The 22,352-nt window shown below is 40.3% G+C and overlaps 1 protein-coding gene across 3 annotated transcripts in view; it reads left to right on the plus strand.

The window, feature by feature from the left end:
* LCP2 (lymphocyte cytosolic protein 2) overlaps positions 1 to 21,839 on the plus strand; it is a 47,262-nt gene extending 25,423 nt beyond the window's left edge. For 2 of the 3 annotated variants that reach the window (XM_072990258.2, XM_072990260.2), the window contains exons 6-21: positions 217 to 254; positions 1,476 to 1,665; positions 2,184 to 2,293; positions 4,711 to 4,780; positions 6,875 to 6,952; positions 9,548 to 9,570; positions 9,660 to 9,679; positions 9,793 to 9,897; positions 11,704 to 11,734; positions 13,813 to 13,825; positions 15,005 to 15,122; positions 15,428 to 15,471; positions 18,625 to 18,815; positions 19,492 to 19,569; positions 19,753 to 19,908; positions 21,237 to 21,839. In XM_072990258.2, coding sequence (XP_072846359.2) covers positions 217 to 254; positions 1,476 to 1,665; positions 2,184 to 2,293; positions 4,711 to 4,780; positions 6,875 to 6,952; positions 9,548 to 9,570; positions 9,660 to 9,679; positions 9,793 to 9,897; positions 11,704 to 11,734; positions 13,813 to 13,825; positions 15,005 to 15,122; positions 15,428 to 15,471; positions 18,625 to 18,815; positions 19,492 to 19,569; positions 19,753 to 19,908; positions 21,237 to 21,359 — 1,388 coding nt within the window. In that variant the 3' untranslated portion in view covers positions 21,360 to 21,839. The remainder of the gene's footprint in view (positions 1 to 216; positions 255 to 1,475; positions 1,666 to 2,183; positions 2,294 to 4,710; positions 4,781 to 6,874; positions 6,953 to 9,547; positions 9,571 to 9,659; positions 9,680 to 9,792; positions 9,898 to 11,703; positions 11,735 to 13,812; positions 13,826 to 15,004; positions 15,123 to 15,427; positions 15,472 to 18,624; positions 18,816 to 19,491; positions 19,570 to 19,752; positions 19,909 to 21,236) is intronic. The other variant, XM_072990259.2, reaches the window with a different exon arrangement.
* The last annotated feature ends 513 nt before the right edge of the window (positions 21,840 to 22,352 follow it).

The following is a 22,352-nucleotide window of genomic DNA, read 5'->3' on the forward strand; positions in this document are numbered from 1 at the left end:
AATGATTTTCTGAGAAAGCCATGCACCCATTTAGCTGAGGGTTGCTTAATAATATCTAACACTGTGGGTGATTGTTATAGCAGGTAACACATAGGCATGCACGACCACTGTTCTCTGTTATAACCCATCTTGGCAGTGTGCTAGCTATTAATTGTTAAATAATTTTAACTTTAAAATTTTTGTTGACATGTCAATATTGGTGTTTCCTTTCTGCAGTAGTTAATCAAGACGAGGATGGTGGCTGGTCTTCCTTTGTAAGTAAATTTTAAATAATATATAGAGTCATGACTAAAAGGAAATTATATGGTTGCAAGGATCATAGTATTATTAAATACGTCTTTACAAAAACACATACTTCTTTACAAACAACAGAGGGAATATTGGAACTGAAGAGGGTATTAAAACATGAGAAGATGAAGAACCTTCATTTTTCCAAGAGTACTTTTAATAAAACTTTAAAATTATTTATTTAGTAAAATAAGCAAGTAAACTTCTTAAACGATCCTAGTTTCTAGCAGCACGGTGCTCAGTTTCCTATTCTGAGGGTCTAAAGAGGTCTTATTTGAAAATAAAATATAAAAATCCTTCAAATTACCATTCTGCTCATCCAAGTTTTGAACTGAGTTCCAACCTCCAACATTCAAAGAGTCTTTCCTTACATCATTCTTCCAGGCCAGAACGAAAAGTATCATAAGTTTTCTCCTTGCTGGGTGAGATTACAGAGTCTCTTGTGTATTCACATTTCAGTATGTTTGTGGGGTGTGTGTGTGTGTGTGTGTGTGTGTGTGTGTGTGTGTGTGTGTGTGTGTGTGTGTGTGTGTGTGTGTGTGTGTGTGTGTGAAATATGCAGAAGTGGTTTCTGTGCAAAAAAGTTGTAATTTGTGCAAAATGCAAGATTTTTGTGCAAAAATAATATTTGATAATGCTTCTGACAATGAAAAAGGCACTGGATTTTTTGATCTGCTACAGGAGTGATAAATCTCTTAGAGGTTCACAGTTATTATAATGGTGTTTGATTATTATTATTTTTTACTGGCTGTGAGAAAACTGACAAATATTTGTTACATCCTTGTTCTAGGGTAGCACACAAAGTTCAAAGGGGCCAGAGGCATAAGTCAGGGCAAAATGAAGCTCTGGTCACTTCCATTAAAAAAATAAAGACCAATCTAAGCTTAAAGCAGACCTGCACTGGCCCAACATAGCCTTTAAATGGCCAGATGCAGCCGCTGTAGGCTTTTGGGGGTGCAACTAGCCATTTTCATGGTAAATAGTTTTGAGGAGGTCTGAAGAGATGACGAAGGTTGGCCACAGGTCCTTTAATGTTTTAATTTACCCAATACTCTGAGGTAAGCATCCTTCTCCCCTGTTTCATTAAATCTGACTTTGATATTATTAGTAATGAGTTGAACAACTAATTCATGGCTCTCCTTGCTGTCGTAAGCAGTTTTGGCAGGCTAGCATTTCTGTTTTGACAGGAGGAAAGTGATGACTATGAAAGCCCAGATGACGATCCTGAAGGTGGCGTAGACTACGAAACACCCAATGACAATGGCATTGATGATGAAAACGATGCTGATTACGAACCTCCTCCATCAAATGATGATGATGCACTCCGTAATGTTATATTTCCTTCCAAATCCATGCCAGCCACCTCAGAATACATAGGTAACTTCCTGTTTCTAATCATTTCATTTTTGAAATTCTTGCGGAACATGTGTAGAGAACTTCAAAAAGTAATTCTGACTTCTAGTTTTCTACTCATTTAAAAAGTTCCTTCTAATTGAGCTTTGAGGCACTTATCCTGCGCAAGCTAGAAAGTATGTGGGGCAGGTGGGGAGTGCGGACTGCACCTAAGTGGCAGAGTGTGCATTTTGCATTTGAAAGCTTCCAGGTTTGGTCTTTGACATCTCTAAGCAGAGGTGGAATAAATGGTGCTCCAAGAACCCCTGCCAGTCCTTGTCAAATTTACCGGGCTGGAAGGACTAGTGATTTGCCTTACTATAAGATAGCCTCCCATCATCCCAAGAACTCCTCTACATACTCAGAAAAATTAATTTATTTCCAGTTGCCTAAAATGGTATCATCAACAAAAACAGACAATGTGTAGTCTTCATGAAACTGAGCAAATGTAAAAACCCCTCCCGGTATAGTTTTGCTAATACTCCTGTTGTTGCTGCTTTTAGACAGACCTGCAACAGAAAGATCTAAAGCAGCATTGCAGCCTCCAGTTCCACCCCAAAGGCCTGGATCCTCCCCTACACCGCTAACACCCAGGGGGGCCAGAGACACTGGGGTAAGTATCTTGAGTACAGAAGTAGTTTCCTTCTGCATGTATTTTTTTTCCAGAAGACAAAGCCCAGCTTTCCTGTTTCACAAAGAACTGCTGCCAATCACTTTATCCGTTTCTGTCCAGGCTTCCTGTTACTTTCAGTCAGAGCTGGGCTGGCAAAATAGAGATTTCTTCAGTACGGCAGGCTCTGAATTGTGCATAAATTGTAGACACATGTTGCTTCTCTGTTTTACAAATATTTTTCAAGTCTGAATCTATTTCCAGAGAGGCTGAGTCCATCTATTATATTGTGCAACAGAGTGAATCAGCATTCGATCAGGGAAATTAAAAAAAAAAAAAACTGAGGTGCCCCAAACAAATATATATATATATATAACTTTGAAACTGGAACTCAGATCAGCACCAAATTTGGGGATGTTTGAGCAAACAGGTTTTGCGTTAGGATTTTTTTTAATAAGTAAAACTGTTTTACTCCTCCCCCACATGCAGACGCTGGTGATCTTTTCTAGTTAAAACAGATCAAATACAGTACATTGAAAAGACCAGACTTGCTTATCTTGAAAAATAATGGTTAGAATGGTTAAGGAGCCTTGTGGCACAGTGGTTTAACTGCAGTACTGCAGCCAAAACTCTGCTCACAACCCAGGTTCAATCCCAGGTATCTAGCTCAAGATTCACTCAGATTTTCATCCTCCCAAGATTGGTAAATTGAGTACCCAGCTTGCAGCGGCAGGGGGTGGGGGAATGTATAGCTTGTACAATTATATTGTGAACTGGCCAGAGCGTGCTTTAAGTGTTATGGGGTGGCTTTTTTGAGTCCCAGCCCCTTTTTGAAAAAAAATTTGGATGAAATCCATGCTTTCTTCCTGGCTAAACACGCATTAAAAAGTTTCCATTTCTGGTGTAAAAATATTTTTAAAAATATTTTAAGAATAGAAAATAAATATTAAGAATACACTCAGCTCAGCTATGAAATTACTATCGCTGTTTTTGCTTTGTGGCTGGGGATGGTTTTACAGAACTTTGATGCCTATTCCACCCATCTTGTCACTATACCATTATTGAATAATTAAGGAAAAAAAGCCTCCAAAGATACTATGTGTCATCAAGTCACTTCTTATGTGTGGTGACGATATGAGTTACTGACTTCCAAATTGTCCTGTTATTAACAACTCTGCTCAGATCTTGCAAAACAACAGCTTCTCATGTTAGGTTGTTCTCTTTTCCCACTGCTCTTCTTAGCAAAATTGTCTTTTCTATTAAGTTCTGATCAGATCTTGTGAAATAACAGTTGTGCCTTTCCACATTAGCTCTTCCTCTTTTCCTACTGCCCAACCCACTTTTCCCAGCAATGCAGTCTATTCTGGTCATTTCTGTATTTCCATTATATATGCATGTAGGATAGTCTCAGCTGACTCATTTTTGCTCTAGTGACAGCTCAGGCTTGACTTGATTGAGCACCCACTTTTCTGCTTTTCTCTCTATCTTTCATATCTATATGGCTCTCCTCCAACACCAACTTTCAATTTTTGTCCCTGTCTTTTTTTTTTTTTTTCAGTCTTTCTTTCACATAGTGTGGAAGATTTTGACCTTGGTTTCTAGTGACAATCTTTGCCAAATCCAACCTCTTGCTTTCTTTTATTTCAAAAGGCAAAGTGACATGTACATAACATGTCCATAGAAAACATGCATGTCCATAGAGCTTTTGGTCCAATATAGCTTTTCTTCCTCAGCTTGCCTAACTCAAGGAAAGGGGTTGGAAACTAAAAATTAACTGTGTAGCCTGCATACTGCATATGTTTCTCCACTGTGTGTGTTGTACCTACTCACACCTTTAATTCACCATTTCATGAAGTCCAAAACAGCTCTTCAAAATATTTTGGTACAGAAGTGCTACAGCCATATCCAAACTGTTCTCACTTCTGTCTTCTCCCAGTACAGATCATGTTGTCATATTCTGGAATCCTCTAGCGCTGAGTAATTCTACATGAGGGAAGTTTCTGTTGGAATTTGAGTGTAGTGTACAGTGTATCTATGTATATTTAAACTCCTGTTTTAAAAAGTCAGGATATTCAATTCTTTGAAAAAAATAACCCAAAAAACCCAGTTTATGAATATGGGACATTGTGCTTCTGTACCCATGAATAAGAAAGCCAGGAAATGGTCCAATATTGCTGCATAACATTGTGATCACATTGCCAGCAGAAAAAAAGGATGCTAGGCTTTACATAGCAAAGGGCAACTTGAATGTTTACAACATCAGTGGCAGTAATTAAGATGGTCTACAGCAGTGGTCCCTAAACTTTTTAACCCTGCGGACCAGCTGGGGAAGGTGGGGCACCCGCCTTGCTCGGGCGCATGCATGGAGCTCGCTCACTCTTTATTCCTAAACACAGCATTTATTCACTATTCTGTTTCAGCAGCCACCTTTCCTTCCTCCTACGATCAATAACGAGAGTAACAAAGTCAAGAGCATCCCGTCTTTTAAACGTAAGTATCTTTATTTAGAAGTACAAGCTGGATTTCGAACGGGCTGAGGAACTAGAGACCAAATTGCTAACATGCGCTGAATTATGGAGAAACCCAGAGAGTTACAGAAAAACAGCTTCTTCTGCCTCACTGACTACACAAAAGCCTTTGACTGTGTCAACCGCAACATTTATTTATTTATTTATTTATTTGTTTGTTTGTTTATTTATTTATTGTCGACCACTCTGGGCAGCTTCCAAAAAGGTATATACAATAAAACATACAACCAAACACATACAATAATAAATGAATATTGAATGAAAGAAAAAATAAAGAAAGAGTTATCTATTGACAGGAGGGAAGGCCTGAATGAAAAACCATGTTTTTAGTTGGGTCTTGAAAGTGCCCAGCGAAGGGGCCACGCGAATCACCGGAGGAAGATTATTCCAGAGGCGAGGAGCCACCGCCGAGAAGGCCCAATTTCGAGTCCTTTCCTTCTGGGCCTCCCTCGGTGTTAGGCTCCTCAGCCTCACCTCCTGGCTCGCGCAGGTGATCCCAGTAGATCTAGGGGGAAGCAGGCGTTCCATCAAGTATCAAGGTCCTTATATGTAAGCATTAACACTTTGAAGTCAATGCGGAAACGGATGGGCAGCCAATGCAGCATGGCCAGAGTAGGAGAGATATGTTGGTATTTTCTCACTCCAGTAAGGAGTCTGGGCGCCGCATTCTGCACCACCTGAAGTTTCCGTGTCAGCTTCAAAGGGAGCCCCACGCAGAGCGTTTTACAGTGGTCTAATCTAGAGATTACAAGCGCATGTACTAAGGTAGTGAGCGCCCCTGTGTCTAGGTAAGGTCGCAACCGGGCAGTCCGCCAAAGGTGGAAAAAGGCAGTGTGGACAACAAACTATGGCAAGCTCTCAAAGAAATGGGAGTGCCTGAGCACCTTATCTATCTCCTGAGAAACCTATATGTGGGACAGGAAGCAACAGTTAGAACTGGATATGGAACAACTCATTGGTTCAAAATTGGGAAAGGAGTACAACAAGGCTGTCTATTGTTTCCTTGCTTATTTAACTTATACAGAATACATCATGTGAAAGGCAAGACTAGATGAATCCCAAGACAGAATTAAGATTGCCAGAAGAAATATCAACAACATCAGATATGCAGATGCTACCACTGTGATAGCAGAAAGTGAGAAAGAATTAAAGAACCTCTTAAGAAGAGTGAAAGAGGAGAGCACAAAAAATGGTCTGAAGCTCAACATAAAAAAACCCCTAAGATCATGGCCACTGATCCTATCACCTCCTGGCAAATAGAAAGGGAAGATATGGAGGTAGTGACAGATTTTACTTTCTTGGGCTCCAAGATCACTGCAGATGGAGACAGCAGCCACGAAATTAAAAGATGCCTGCTTCTTGGGAGGAAAGCGATGACAAACCTAGACAGCATCTTAAAAAGCAGAGACATCACCTTGCCGACAAAGGTCCGCATAGTCAAAGCTATGGTTTTTCCAGTAATGATGTATGGAAGTGAGAGCTGGACCACAAAGAAGGCTGACTAACGAAGAATTGATGCTTTTGAATTGTGGTGCTGAAGGAGGCTCTTGGGAGTCCCCTGGAGTACAAGGAGAACAAACCTACACATTTTGAAGGAAATCAATCCTGAGTGCAAACTGGAAAGACAGATCCTGAAGCTCAGGCTCCAATACTTTGGCCATCTCATGAGAAGAGAAGACTCCCTGGAAAAGACCCTGATGTTGGGAAAGTGTGAAGGCAAGAGGAGAAGGGGATGACAGAGGATGAGATGGTTGGACAATGTCATTGACACTACCAACATGAATTTGACCCAACTCCAGGAGGCAGTGTAAGACAGGAAGGCCTGGCATGCTCTGGTCCATGGGGTCATGAAGAGCCAGGCACAACTTAATGACTAAACAACAAAATCTTTATTTACTCTTATTTTAGATGCTATTCTTTATCATGTGTCAGGCCAGTTATTGAATTAATGTTATAATTCTCAAAAGGAAAATTACTCATTCAGTAGAAATGGTGTGAGATATTCTGCTGAGCTTTCTATTACCCCACATGATGTAGCATACCTGTTTTACTCCAGCTCCTTCTGTAGATCGAAGCAAAAAACCACCACTGGATCGGTCTGCACCACCATTTGACCGGGACCTCCTCGGAGCAGGTTAGCAATTATTTATGGCCATAGCTGTTTAGTACTGTCATGTTCTTGCCTGTCCATTAGTTGTTTCACCAAGCAAAGAGCACAAGCCACATGTCATGATTGTTTATTTATTTTATTGGACTTCTACCCTGCCCATCTAGACCAAAGGTCTACTCTGGGTGGCATTACAAATTTAAAAACAGTTAAACCAATAAATATATACTATAAATCCAAGATGGCAAAATGTAAATTTAAGATACGGAAGGAGGGAAAGCCTGCCCAAATAGCCAGGCCTTGACTTTTCTTCTGAATACACCCAGAGAGGGAGCTGGGTGGATCTCCATGTGCAGGCTGTTCCAGAGGCGAGGGGCCACTGCCAAGAAGGCCCAGTTTCTCATTCTTTTCTTCCGGACTTCCCTCAGTGTATCTGGTGACTCTGCCTCTCCAGCACTCTCATTGGTACATGCAGATAGCTCATTAATATTCATGACCTGGGCAGACACTCCAAGTACTTTGTCCACTGTATGAAGAAACTAATGATGAGGCTGGCAAATATATGTTGTGGGCTGTCATGAACGAAGTGTGATCTGAAAACTCGAGTTCCACAGAGTTGTTGCAAGGTTATTATGGACGAATAATTTGCAAGATGGGTTGAAACTGAAAAATACCTCTGAAAATTGTGGGTTTACAGGAAGATCTTTTAGAATGTTCAGGAGCTTTCATTTTGAAATCGGCTGAAAAACCAAGTAAAGGTCAGAGGGGGATTTAACCAAGGAAAAGCATAACTGAGGGCAAAATATATTAATTCAATGTAGAGACGGTCATGAACCTCAGTTTGGAGGTTCGTACTGGTTCGCTTGCCTCCATGGCCAATGACCCATTCACAAGCCGGAGTGTGCTTCTCTGGTCCTCCTCTTTGGCTGTTCAGCCAGTCTCCAGCAGGAGCATGGGCATCCTTATTTGAGCAGGCAGCCTCAGCCAAGGAGAGGGGGCAGGGAAGCCGGTGCTCCTGCTGGGGACTGGCTGAACAGTCAAAGAAGAGGAAGAGGAGAGTGCATGCTGGCTGTTGAGTGTGGAAATCCAGCTGGAGAGGTGGGGGAATGGAACATGCAGCACCTGTGATGCCACACTTACAAACCAGCACAAACCTCCAAACCGAGGTTCATGCCCATCTATAATTCAAAGTAACATTTCAAATGGGGCTTCATCATGACACATCGCAAGAAAGAGAAATCGAACACTATTTAAAAAAAATTAAAAAGACAAATGCCAGCAATTATGCAGTACAGTATATACACTTGAACAACTCAATAGGTTTCAAGTAATTTGTTTAGTATTCAGAAGGTTGAAAACTTCCCTCCAACCTTTGTGAGATACACGTTTCTAAATGAATTAGTTCAGTCTAGCATGCAGTAAGTTTGAAATGTTCTGTCTTCACCAGAGAATACTACTGTATAGCATTCCACATCTGAGGAAAGAAAATAAATAGTGTTCAGGCAAAAAGACGTTTCTGTCCCCAGACTTTCCAAATTTAAGGCAATAGGATTCACTGAATAGTCAATGACCTGCTTCCTCTGTGAAAAGTACAAAAATAATTTAACCCAGCTGGGTACCAGCTACGAGTACAGTATTGCCATTGAGATACCTTTGGGTTGCACCTTGCACAATCCATCACTATTACCTATGTTGGGTAAGGTTGATGGAGATTGTAATCCAACAACAACTGGAGGGCCACAGTTTGCCTGATTTAAATCCAGAATGTAGGAAAGTTATTTTATTCCAGCCACAAATACTATAATTCATGGATAGTCAATTCTGAGAACTATAGTCCAAACAAGGGTTCCTGTGCCTGGCATCATCTGTTGTAGCAATAGAGCTGCCCTGACAGCAGGTGGAGGAATAGCCCAAGGATTCTGTGTTGTAGGTAAACACAGAATCCTTGGGCTATTCCTCCACCTGCAGCCTTCATTCTTTAAGTATGAAGGACTGAAAATAAGGTCATTGTGTAACTGCTTAGACAAGGAGTTTAATTTTTAGATCTCTGTACTCAATCCCCTAAAAATAAGCTCTAATGCATTTTTGGAGCAAAAATTAATATATGACCCAGTCTTATTTTTGGGGAAACACGGTAGCATTATTTCATAACGTATTTTGTGCAAAATACAAGGGATATTTTAAAAATGTAAAACAACCGTTTTTTGGCAAAACAAACACTTTAACTTATTTTTTTGTAAGAGGATTTCCAATATGTGAAAAAGTAGAGAAAAACTCTCATTATCTCATCCAGTGGGGAGAAATCTTTGGACTCCCCCCCCCCCTTCCCTGTGAGAATGAAATGAGAGAAGATCTATATCCTTACTGGGGATGCAACAGACCTACAGCATGTGAGGTAAAATATGAATATAGCTGATGTTTTCTGCTTATGCAAGAAGAAGGTTTATTTCACAGATTTGCCACATATTTGTGCCTTCTGTGCAATAATAGGCTGGCAAACATTTCTATAAGTAACACCGTGCCACTCCGTTAAGCAATTCATAGTTAAACAAATCAGCATGATCTTCACTGCTCACAATCAAGCAGAGTTGACTAATGTTATTCACGTTTGGTTGTTCTTAGGCAAAAGATCGTATCCTGAAATGGTAAGAGAGTTCTTTGTTAATACAAAATCACAATCCATTTTTTGAAATGTGTTTATCCGTCCTTTTAATTTGTACTCCTTTTCTTGCAGTCTTTGGCCCCACAGCTCAGGTAAATATTGAAGTATTTTCTGACCTAAGTTGTGAAAATTGTCCCCTTGGCCTGGCGTGTGAAGAAGAGTTTGCCCTCATGGTGCTATTATCCTTTTCATTTGTTTGTTTCAGGTCTCTCGGAGCAGAATTAGCAAAGATACAGAAACCTCCTGTGCCATCCACAGAGAGATGTGAAAGGAACAACCCTCCCTCTAGAAAGAAACAACCACCTATGAAGTAAATTGTCCACATAATTATTAAAGGAACAGTATAAATACTAAAAAGTGGAATATTCAGATCTGCACTTTCCAGTAAAGGGGCCTGGCTAGTTCTGCCTGTGTAACAAAAATTAAAACCAATGTATTTGGGCTCCTTGAGGACTGACTTTATTTTACAGTGAGCATCTGTAGATTACAGTCCACTTGCTTGAAATGAGAAGTGGACAATGAACCATGAAAGCTCACACTGAAATGAATCAGTCTTTTAGGTATCACAATTCTCATTTTCCCCCACAACCTCATACTGTTTTGGAATTGCTATCCCATTGATCAGGGCGCCCTCTAGTGTCGTTTTGCGAGAACTCTGAAAAACCAGTGTCCTCGTTTTTCAAGGAGTCAACCACCCAACTAGAAAACAAAATCCAGGCTAGCAACATGGTACAGATTAGATGTGACAGCACCACAGTGCTTATGTTGTTCTAAATAAAGTTGCAGAGAAGTGCTGCACTTCAGTGCTTCCTTTTAAACCCGCTACCCTTGCTATTTTCTCCGCGCCTGCCTGTGGCTGCTGTAGTTTTTAGTTTGCCATGTGGTTCCTTTCCAAAGAGGAAGAAAGCCAAAGACTCCTACTTTCAGTTTACTGAGAAGTTATTTTGCAATATTGGGTGGGTTAATTGCATGCAGAGTGATGTGCAGGCAAAAAGCAGAGATTTAGCTCCCAGCCATCTTCTTGTTCCTCTACCATGGGAGAGGAAAAAGTCATCACATAGCTACTTTGACTTTGGATTCAGGAGCTCTAGTCCACAGAATCATGTTCCATTCAAAACAGTCTCCAAGATTCTTCAGCCAACAAAGTCTTCTTCCTCCTGTTCTCCCACCCCCATTAATTTTATATAAAATGATTCGCTCTAACCATCTGTACTTTTCATTTCTCATTATATGACTGATGTATTCCTGCTTTTTGAATTTTTAATTATGTCTTCTTGGTATTCTAAAAGGCTTTCATGGCTGGGATTTGATGGCTGTTGTTTTTTTTGGGCTGTTTGGCTGTGTTCTGGAGGGTTTTCTTCCTAACGTTTTGCCAGTCTCTGTGGCTGGCATCTTTAGAGGAGAGGAGCTAGAACTCTGTCGATGTTCTTCTTGGTCTTTATTCTTTCACCTCAACAGTAAAAAGAAAAAAAAGTAATTTGATCACATTGTGCACCTGTATGTGTTCCTTCTGCAGAACTTTTATATATATAAAAAATTTCACCTGGAAAAAAACCGATAAGTTGACTACTAAACAATCTGAATGAAGGTTCAATGGCATAATCAATGGACAGTGAATGTTAATTCTTAAAGATATTGGCCAAAGTCCTGTTGAGGAAATACAGAATGGAAGGGCATTTCCTCTAATGGGTTGTCTTTCATACAACTAGTCATGTAATACTTGCAAAAACCAAGGATGTGATGGACATCCCACTAGGGTGGGAAGTGTTTGTGCAATTGCACTAGTGTGCACTTTTTCCTCAACAGGAGCCTGGCCACGAAATGTTGTGACTGTCAGTCACAACAATAACAACAGTGTGCTGTAAACTTAATTTTGACTTACTGTGATCTTTTCCTGAGTTTTCCAGGTATAGAATACATGGAAATGTTTTACCATTCCCTTCTTCAGGGGTGCCCTCGGAATGTACAGCTTGCTGAATGTTACACAAGCTCACTCTTCTCCTGGGAGGCACAGTAGGGAATCAAACTCCCAACCTCTGGCTTTGCAGCCCTATGCCTAACTTACTGTGCTATCCAGCCAGCCTATATTAATTAACCTTTCCTTTTTGTCTTCTAGGAACAGCCAGATATCTGAAAGAAAAACAGAAGTAAGTATAAACACTTAAGAAAAGTCTGTTGCAGGCACTGCATTGAGACTGCTACATCTAAATCATAGGTGGTGAATTATTATTTTCAGAGTCCAAATCATTGAATCTCACTATTTCCTTGAAGCAGTTGTCAGGCAGTTCTTGCCACAGGTACAGATTGTGCTCAGATTTGCGTAATTTCAGTAACTGCTTTCAATAGCAGGTTGCACATGTGGCATTGCCCACACGATCGATGTCCATAGGCAAGCAACAGAGAGCAGAGTGCAGGAGTTTGTCCTGGCCCTGGAGTAGGTTGTAAATAGAGATGGTGGTATTCATATTTGTATACAAATACCTCCACACAGGTGGACATAACGAGGGTTCATCCCCCTGGGGCTGGACCGTCCACTCATCTTCCACTGTTGCTGCAGGCTCCGCACTCCCTTCCTATCGCTCCAGAGCTCGCGGTCTGCAAGCCAGTCCTGGCAGGAGGCGGGAGGACGAGCCTCACTTCAAGGTCGAAGAGTGGCTCACTGACCACAAGCTCCGGAGCGATAGGAAGGGAGCTCAGAGCCCGCGGCAACAGCAGAAGGCAAGTGGATGGTCCAGCCCCCGGGGGCAGGACCCTTGTTATGAACACCTATGCAGGGATATTTGTATACGAATACCCCCATCTCTAGTTCTAAACTAGTTTTAGATGAGTGGGCATATGATTTGATTTGCAGCTTGAATTACTTTTACAATTGCAATCACTGGGCTATAGATTGATTTGGGAGTCCATCCTTCACATTGGATGTGATGTGACTTTCTGATTTAAAGCTTCAGACTACTACATTTCTCAAAAAAAAAATCCCTGTAGAAAAATAACACGGAAAGGTACTTCACAGTCTAAGAGTAGAAAACACAAAAAGTTTGAACAGTAATTTTGCAGGTCAAAATGATTCCATAGCAGGCATCTCCACCATCCCATTCCCATTCATTAGTCTTTCCCCTTACTTTCAAGTAATACATGCAGGAATTCATCTCTGGTCAGAGTTGATCATGCCATTAGTCTAAAATGTGATGTGAACAGAGATGAAGTAATTCCTGCATGTGTTACTTGTTAAGGGGAAAGAGTAACAAAGAGAAATGTGATTTTAAAGATCTGTCTTTTAAGTAATTAAGAGCATTAAGCTTTTGCTTCACAACAAAAAGAGCCTTCCCCCACAATGTAACAGAATTCAGGACTTACATCAGATCTCCCACATTGAAATCATGGCACTTTGCTTTTGCAAAGGATCTGATTATTCCTCAACTGAAACACCACCTACAAACATGCCCCCTGTCTATCCAAGAATGTATCACAACCAAGTGTATAGGAAAAAGCCCATGTGAATTGTTCCAGCTTGAAAAAGTAGAAACTCCCCCCCCCCCCAGGAGCAGAGAGAGAGAAAAAGGCTCTTTGGGAGCAAAAACAGCTGGACCAATTTCATATTTGTACATATACACAGCATGGAGATGGTGTTAAATACAGGATAGTACATACTATACTAATTGTCTCACACAATATTTTTTTTCTCATAAGACAATAACTGCTGGCTGAAATCCTGTTCCATAAGTAAAGCTGTGTAAGTGTGATAATGTGTTTGTTTTTTAATTACCACCAGAAATTCAATTCCCCTTCAAAAGTCCCAAGACTCCCTTTCATCGTGGTGAAACTATTGGGGGCTATGGGACAGAGAAGTTTCAAATTTCCAAAACTCCCTGACACCAGGATGAATTTATCCGCTATGGCTATTTTTGGAAATTAAAGCCTTCTTCCTTCTACCTCGCAGCCACTAATAGCTTCTCCACAATTAAAGGGATTCCACGGGAGCCTTGGACTTTCAGGAAGGGGGAATCAGAAATGTTTCACTGTGGCTGATGACATCAACAGCCTTATGCAGCATAATTTACAGATTCCAACCAATGTGACATACAGTATCTGTGCATTATTTTATTGTTTAATTTATATTGCAATTATATACTGGTGCATTTGTTGTTAAAACTTCAGCTAATTAGCTCACAAATCATGAGCTAGACCACATGACTAACATTAGTTTATTTTTTGTTTCTTTCAGATGGACGATGATGGTATGTCACGTATTATCTTTATCGTCATCAAATGCAGTTAGACATACTTAGCTTTCTCACAATTGCAGGAATTAAACTGCTTCTAGGATTATATTCATTGACCTAAAGCTGTGATGTGATTGGTGGGGTGGCCAAAAGAAGGCTTAATAACTTATTGTCATATTCATTCCTAAATATATATTGTTCATATATGTTGTTCAAACATGGCAGTCGGTAAATTACAAGGCAACCTGTTGAGAGTTTTCCAAACACCATGGGAGTTTATACCTCCAGCAAGTGGCTAAGACACTGAGATTTTTTTTTCTATTGTAGGTTTCACAATTTCTGCAAAATTCCTCTGGCATCTTTTTCTTTTCTGAAGCTGAGTAAACACATAATGAGGACCAAAGGCTAATTGCTCGCAAATATGCTTCTGTTATTTTATGATCTGCGTAGTCTCCCAAATGTGCAAAACTTGCCCAAAGGTCAAAATAAGAAACATTTGCCCTGAGAGCACTTTCTCTCTTTTTAAAGATGGACTTTTAGTTACGTATGGATTCAGAAATCTTTCCCACTGCTGTAGTTCTCGCTGTCTGTAAACCAAGGCTCCTTGTGCCTGTGTGGTGCAGGATCTTCACACAGAACGTGAGCAGAGGCCTAGAATGCTAACCTTATGAATTATTTGGTTACAGCATGTAGACTGCAGAATTTTAAAAAGATTGATTGATTATATAAACAGGGACAAAACCTACTGCGTCGTTGAAAGCAGTCAGTCTGGCTGGAACCTACTGAACTCTCTTATCAGAGACTTTTCCATCAGAAATTGATACATTTATACATTAAAAAAACATTTCTAAGTTGTGTTAAGGGCCTGCACAATGAAAAATTCAAACTTAATGCCATTTGGAGAATAGGGACCAGGTGAAAGAGCATGTAACTAGAATGTAGTTTGGATTTGTTTTCTCCTGAGCATATAATGGAGTTGTTTAAATGTTTATTTGCTTGCTTGTTACATTTATATCCTGCCTTTCCTCTTATGAGCCAAGGGTGGCACACAGGCTCTTTTTCTCTCCAATTTCTCCTCACAACAGTCCTGTGAGGTGGGTCAGGATTTGAACCATAGTCCAGCATTTTAAACTACTCCACCATACTCTTCATTCTACCTTATTTTTAAAAAATGGTTTTCTGTCATCTCTGCAGGTGCTCCCCAAAGGCCAGTTCCACAACCCTCCTTCAACACATTTCCTTTTAGATCTAAGCCACCATCTAAACAGAGCCCCTTGCCACCCAGGATTACACCTGATGCATATCCAGAAAGGTTTGTTGAACTGAACTGAAGCTAGTATCTAATGTTCTAAGGCAAGGCTGGGAAATTTCAGTAACCTAGGTGCCCTTGTCCCATCTCCCAGACGGAGGGTGGCAGCCTCCCCTATACCACTACTACCAACCCTGGCTAGTCCTTGCTGGTTTGTAAAAGAGCATTTTAAGTCCCCAGCCACGCCATGGGATCACCAAAAATTGGCAGCAAGGCTGACTCTCTTCTAACAACACTGCTATATACAGTTAGTGCTCAATAGCATCAGATCTCATTTGGGTGTGCTAATCTTTTCCTTTTCTTTACAGTGCTGCTGCATCAAGTGTATCACTACCACCTCACTTTCAGTCAAGTAGGTATTACAGTAAACACATTATAAACAGTTCTGTAGCATCCATGTTTCCAAGCATGTCTAAATGTTGCATCCTGAAGTCATGAGAATGAACCCCACAACCTAGGGCGCCAGATTTGCCACTTCTCATTCCTTGAGATTTCAGATCCAAAGCCTTACCCGCAGAAAATGGACCCCAAAGCCTGAATCCCAGGGCTCGAAGGGCAGACCTAGCAACCCTTGTCCTGCCCCACTGTCCCTACCATGTGGCCCTGCTTCTTCCATGCCTCTTCTACTGTACTTAGATAAGCTGTTTCTGCCAATAGAGTTCTGCTTATCTGCATGGGCATAATTAGGTTCTTTTCTAACCTGGTTTATAAATTTTCATTTATGAACAAGCTTTTCCTAATCTATTCCATATTCTTTGAAGTATTACAAAATTTCAGTTCCACTCCTATGTATCAACCTTCAAGCAAGGAGGTCATTCCTACTAAACAGCTATTGACAAACCAATGACAAAGAGTAGGCAAATCGGTTCCTTGTAGGCAGGGATTATCTTCGCCTACATATGAACTTTTGAATATGTTTCTCTAATCCAAAAATAAACTTTTCCAACCTCTGAAACCATAAGTGTGACCTGTATGCCCCTCCTTTCCATACCTATGAGAAATCAAGGAAGTATTTATTTATCAACTATAAGTCATTAAAATACGTTAAAATAAAATAATAAGCAGCAGGTGAGATAGTTAATTAAAAAGAAAATACAATAAGGCATAGACAGGAATCAGAGAGACAAATGTACAGGGAACAAGCGAGCTCGAATGTTAATTGCAGCCAAGGCAAAGTTTGCCACGTTTAAGGTGGTATTGGCGTTAATGTCAGCCAGGAGCCAACAGACCTGGGCGAGATTAGGTCTGTCTTGGATGGAAGTCAGAGAACTTGCCAAAAACCTTGATCTAGGGGAGTGGTAATGTGGACATCTCAAAAGGTAGTGAGTGATGTCATCGACTTCTCCAAGGTGGCAAGGACAAGTTCTTAGGTGATAGGGCAGATTCTCGTGTCTGCCCTCTAACACTCTTGAAGGCATACATTGAAAACGTAGAGCGGTAAAGGCCTTGCGAAGGGCAAGTGTAGTTATCCAGGTCAAATAGTTTTCCATGACAAAAGTTGACTTATAGAGTGGAAGTGAAGAGGAGTAGGGCGAGCTAGAGATGATGCAAAGGTCACTTCTGATATGAAAAAGACAAATTGTATCCTTAAGACTAGCTTTCACACATTTGGGCGGAAGAGCGGTTAAAGAATCTAAGTCGATGCCGTAGGAGTCAGTTATTTGTTTCACAGCACTCACCCAGGATTTAAGAGAGGGGTTGGCCAGTTGTTCTCTAAGGCAGATCTTAGGTAAACTGGTATCATTCATTTGGGACAGTTTATGCCAATACCGGACTAGTGCTGAGTGGCAGGTGGCAGCTACAGAGATAAGGCCTACTTCTGCCCTAAGTAAGGAGGCTGGAGTACTCCGCGGGACACACAAGATGGAGCGAATGAAGGTGTTCTGTGCGGCGTCTAGGGTCGAAATGTTTGTGTATCCCCAGATTTCGGCCCCAAAGGTCATTTGGGGAATCAGTTTCTTGGCAAAAATTTCAGTAGCGGGGGGAACCAAGTTGCCTCCTTTAGACCTTGTAAAGTGTAGGAGGGCTTGGATGGCATGGGCGGCTTTAAGCCTTGCTGAATCCAGGTGTTTTGACCAGGAAAGATGAGGGCTAAAAGTAATACCCAAGTAACGAAAGGCTGACACTTGCTCGATTGGGAAGTCCCCAAGCCTCCAGGTATGTTTTCTGCGGTGGTTCCCAAAAGTCATCACTTTGGTTTTTGCGTGATTTATTGTTAGTTTTTCATGGCTGCAATAAGTACTTAATTTGGCCAGTAGTCTACGTAGCCCAACCGGGGTGAGTGAAAAAAGGGCAATGTCGTCGGCATATAATAATATTGGAAGTTTTATGTCTCCAATTGTCGGCGGAAAGAAATCCAGGCCTTGGAGCTCAGGTACAATGTTGTTTATGTAAAAGTTGAAAAGAAACGGAGCCAGCAAGCAACCTTGGCGGACCCCCTTTTCGGTAGTAATTTCCTCTGAAAGCGTACCATGTGGGCCGAGTCTGACTCTGAGATTGGTGTTTGTGTGGAGCTTTATAAGAAGAAGGAGGAGTCTTTTGTCTATGTTGGTTTCTGCAAGTTTCCGCCATAGACGGGATCTATTTATTGTATCAAAGGCCGAGGATAGGTCGACAAAGGCAGCGTACAATTTTTTCCTCCCCACCTGGGTGTATTTACGGACCAAATGGTGGATAACAAAGGAATGATCCAGCGTTGATTTCCCTTTTTGAAAGCCAGCCTGTTCTTTAGCGATAATAGAGTTCTCTGATGCCCATTTCTCCAGCTTAAGGAGCAGGAACTTCGTGTATAGTTTGGAGACCACACAAAGAAGACTTATGGGACGGTAGTTTTTTGGGTCCAATTTAGATCCTTTTTTGTGAATGGGGGAGATGATACTGTCTAACCACACCGGGGGAAATTCACCTGAGTGGTTAATAAAGGAGAACACTTTGGATAAAACATCGGACCACCAGTCTGGGTTACATTTGAAAAGTTCACCTGGCAGCATGTCAGGTCCAGGGGCTTTGTTGTTAGCAATGGCGGTAATAAGTTCGTTTAATTCTTCCTTAGAAACTGGGTCCCATTCAGGTAGCAAGTGAAGTGAGGGAACATTCAGCTCGAGTAAGTGAGTAAGCGAATTGGTATAATCCTTATCCCGATAGATGGCGGAAAAGTGCTGGTGCCATTGGGAAGAAGAAATCTGATGGTCCAAGGGCTCAAATGAAGGCTTCATACCTCTGTTGACCAGGGCCCAGAATTTGGCAGGTTCCTTGTGTAAGGCGGCCGAGGATAGGGCCTGCCATGACTTTTTAGTGTGTTCGTCTATGAGATTTTGTGGACTAGAGACTTTTTTGTGTTTTGGTTACTAAGCAGTAAAATATAATGCTCATCTAATCCCCACTTAATGTTGTTATACACCACACTGTTAGAATTCCTTAGAATTGGAGTCCTTGTCTATGTCTTAATATACAACAATAGACAGTGGATTTGCCTTAATTTTAAATTATATTAATATTTCTAAAGGCAGCATCTCCAGAACCTTTTCCAAAGGCCCAGCAGACGGAAGACCACCATTACCGATACCGAACAGACAGACTGTACAGTATCCCAAAGCTGAGAAGGATGAGATGGAACATTGCCAAATGGCAATCCCTCCAAGTGAACCAAAATTCAGATTCGGGAGTGGGGCTGGCTCCCACAGAGAGCCTATCCAGGTAAAGCAGCCTCCCTGACTTTGGACAGTTGTCTTCGTGTGTTCAGTTTGCTGGGAAAGGGAGCAAACTAGGACTATCTCCCACAATGCCAGTGGTCTGCATTCATATAAGATTGAATAGAGCTAGGATCCTTCCCTACAGATTTCATTTATGCTAATGTAAGGAAACAGAAATACAGTTATTGGATTGTCATCCCTTTACAGGTTTGACTAAAGTGCTAAAAAGCAGTGAATAAGCTTTTATGTTTTTCCCAAAGTAAATTTTAAAGGGGGAAATTTTAAACAGAGTTGTATTTTATACAGACAGAAAGGAGTAATATATGTTTCTACTAGGAATGGTGAAAAAAAAATAAACCCTTTCGAATATGCAGCTGTATTAAAACAGAGTACAAGTTCTGTGAGCAGATTAGAACCATATCTGCGTTGAAAAAATCCAGGTTGTACAAAAGTAATCAATAAAGAAGCTTCTGACAGACAAAGAAGAAGCGGCTTTAGATTTATCAACAGAAAGTGAAAAAGACTGATTGGACACCTCTTCAACAAAGTAGCTAATAAATATCATTCCTGCTTTTCCATCGTCTGTGCAACTTTGCTGTGCAAGTTTCTAGTACCATGTAAGCCTAATCACCAATAGCACTTTCTTCCTCTTTCTTTTCATTTGGCTCATCTACAATCAGGGCCCTGCAAATCAGAAATGGTATGTTGCTGATATCACCCGGCCAGAAGCAGAAGTTGCCCTTAGGAATATGAACAAGGTGATGTCATCAAATAAATATAAAGCCTACAGTAATAAGAAAACTTGCAAATATTCTTTAAAATGAAAGAGTAATGTGGAAATGTTTAAGCTGAAGTTGCTAAGAAGCCTCCTGTTTAATGGAACATCTTCACAGTTGTAATTATGTTTATTTTAAAAATATTTTAATTTGCTCCTCATCTAGGATGGTACTTACTTAGTAAGAGACAGTTCAAGAAAAACCCTTGAGCAACCTTATGTCCTGATGGTACTTTACAATAACAAAGTATACAACATTCAAATACGTTACAAACAAGAACACAGTGTATACTTCTTGGGAACTGGAATGAATGCAAATGAGGTAAAACCTTTTATCACTCTATTAACTTTTTAAATATCATAATCTGTCCAATAGGCAGGGAGCTGAATAAATACAGTATAAAACTCTCTACATCACCCTTTTTGAACTTTTTCTGCATCTGAGTGCAATATGTAAGTTGCCTCCAGACCTTCTGATTTTCCTTACCCACCAGAACAGGGCAGGGCAATATGTGACCCAGGGTCCATTTTGCACTCCGAAACCCCCAATCATTCCCAATTCTTGTCACATTTAAAACATTTCTGTAAAACAATCCCTCCCCCACAAAAATATTGATATAGTAAATATGCAGTTCTTAATATTGCTAATTTTTGTAGCTCTGATGATGTTATTTCTGGAATTCGCAACTACTTTTAACACTGTGTACAGGGATGTGGTGGCGCTGCGGGTTAAACCGCAGAAGCCTCTGTGCTGTAAGGTCTGTAGATCTTCAGCTGTAAGATCGAATCCACTTGACGGAGTGAGAGCCCATCACTTGTCCCAGCTTCCGCCAACCTAGCAATTGAAAAGCATGTAAATGCTAGTTGATAAATAGGGACCACCTCGGTGGGAAGGTAACAGCGTTCCATGTCTAAGTCACACTGGACATGTGACCACGGAAGATTGTCTTCGGACAAACGCTGAGAAAAATTGTCAAGGGAACCTTTACCTTTTATAATACTGTGTAAAATTTCTTGATATTGTTCCCAAAACTCTGATGACAATGGGGACAACCAAGGATGATGATTATTATGATTATGATTAATATTAAATTCAAGACACAGATATTATATAACAGATACAAGTTTTAACCCAAATCCTGAGTATCTGTTAAATATTGGTGTGATATGTATGCTGTTTCTAATATTGCTGGTTTATGCAGCTCTGATAGTGTTATTTTAGATATCTGTTGCTGAAATGTGTTTCATTTCCAAGCTGTTGCATGCCAAGTCATGCAACTTGGCATGTAAAAAGCAAATGCCTATGCTGACGTCTTAACTCACAGCAGTTCATTGTTGAGATTTATATCAATTCAGTTATGTTGGTATAACAAATCAGATTCTGGCAATTACTCTTTAAGGTGCAGCAAGATTCTTAATTGTTTTGCTGCAACAGACCATGGGTATATTTCTGTATGTTACTACTTATTTATTTATTTAAATTTTTACCTCAACCATCTAATGGCCAGACCACTACTCTGGGTGGTTTACTCTAGAGCTAGTCACCCCCATCTGTCTCCCCAAGAGCAATGTGTGCAAAACAATTAGAGATGATCCAATATTATGTTGTTTTAGACTTGCTAACCGAAAGACATTTTGTAAATCACTTAGGAATTCACTTCTGTGGCTGAAATCATTGATCACTTCCAAAGAACACCTCTTCTACTGATAGATGGAAAAGATCGAGGTTCAAGGAAGCAGTGCATGCTAACATATGCTGCTAAATGTCTTTAGAAGAAAGTTTCATGAAGAAGTTCAGGCTCTGTCTTATTTATCTACGGAAAATCAAGCTAGAATAACAACTGATTTATATTTGGTGAACTGTGATAAATTCTGGTTTCTTTTTTTTATATCAGGGTGTACAGTCCATTCTTTGCCTTCAAATATCAAATGTTGCCTACTGTTATTTTTTTTTATTAAGCATTGATTTCATGTGAAATCCATTGTCTGAAATATACATTATACAAACTGAAAGGAACTTTCGAATGTCATCTTACTGCTATTGAACATTTTTATTTCAAGTGCAAATGTTTCCTTCTAGAGAAGCACACTGTATAGAATTCCATTATCAAGCTTATACTTTTGGAACGTATACTTTCAAAAGAGAAGAGCTTAATCTATCAGTGTGTTATTGTTGTCAAATACAGTATGGATGCTAATGTCCAATCCTTGTGGAAATATCATATAATCAATAAAGAATAAGTTTTTCTATTATTATTTTTCTACTGCAAATATTAGTTACACAACTAACTGTTCTCTCTCCCCACACATCCCAAATAACCTTCCATTTTTTTGTGGTATGTACCTTTTAAAGTAAACCACTGTTCATAGTGGACTCCCATAGCACAAACAACAGATCAGCAAATGTTCTTATTCTTCTTAATTTATAGAACACCAAACATTCTGCACTAATAATTCATATTTCTTTCGTCCCCTGCATATATGGCATGCTTCAAGTGTAGTTAACATTAAGTGGTTCAGTTTAAAATAAGCCAATTTCAAACTAAGTTTATGACATTAACTTGCTTTAACTTAGCATAATTTATGTTTGCTTTCTTAAACTGATAGTCAACAGGGCATACTGTGGTTAAGTATAAGCAGAAGCAAAATTATCCACCCTTTGCCTAACAGCTATGCGGAAGGAAAAGGGTGAATGCACAAGCCTAAGGTTTGCTGTAGCTGGTTGACAAAACATGGTTTAGCGTGACATTCATATGTGGCCAATGA

Source organism: Pogona vitticeps, chromosome 2 (assembly GCF_051106095.1).
Source record: "Pogona vitticeps strain Pit_001003342236 chromosome 2, PviZW2.1, whole genome shotgun sequence".
NCBI lineage: Eukaryota > Metazoa > Chordata > Lepidosauria > Squamata > Agamidae > Pogona > Pogona vitticeps.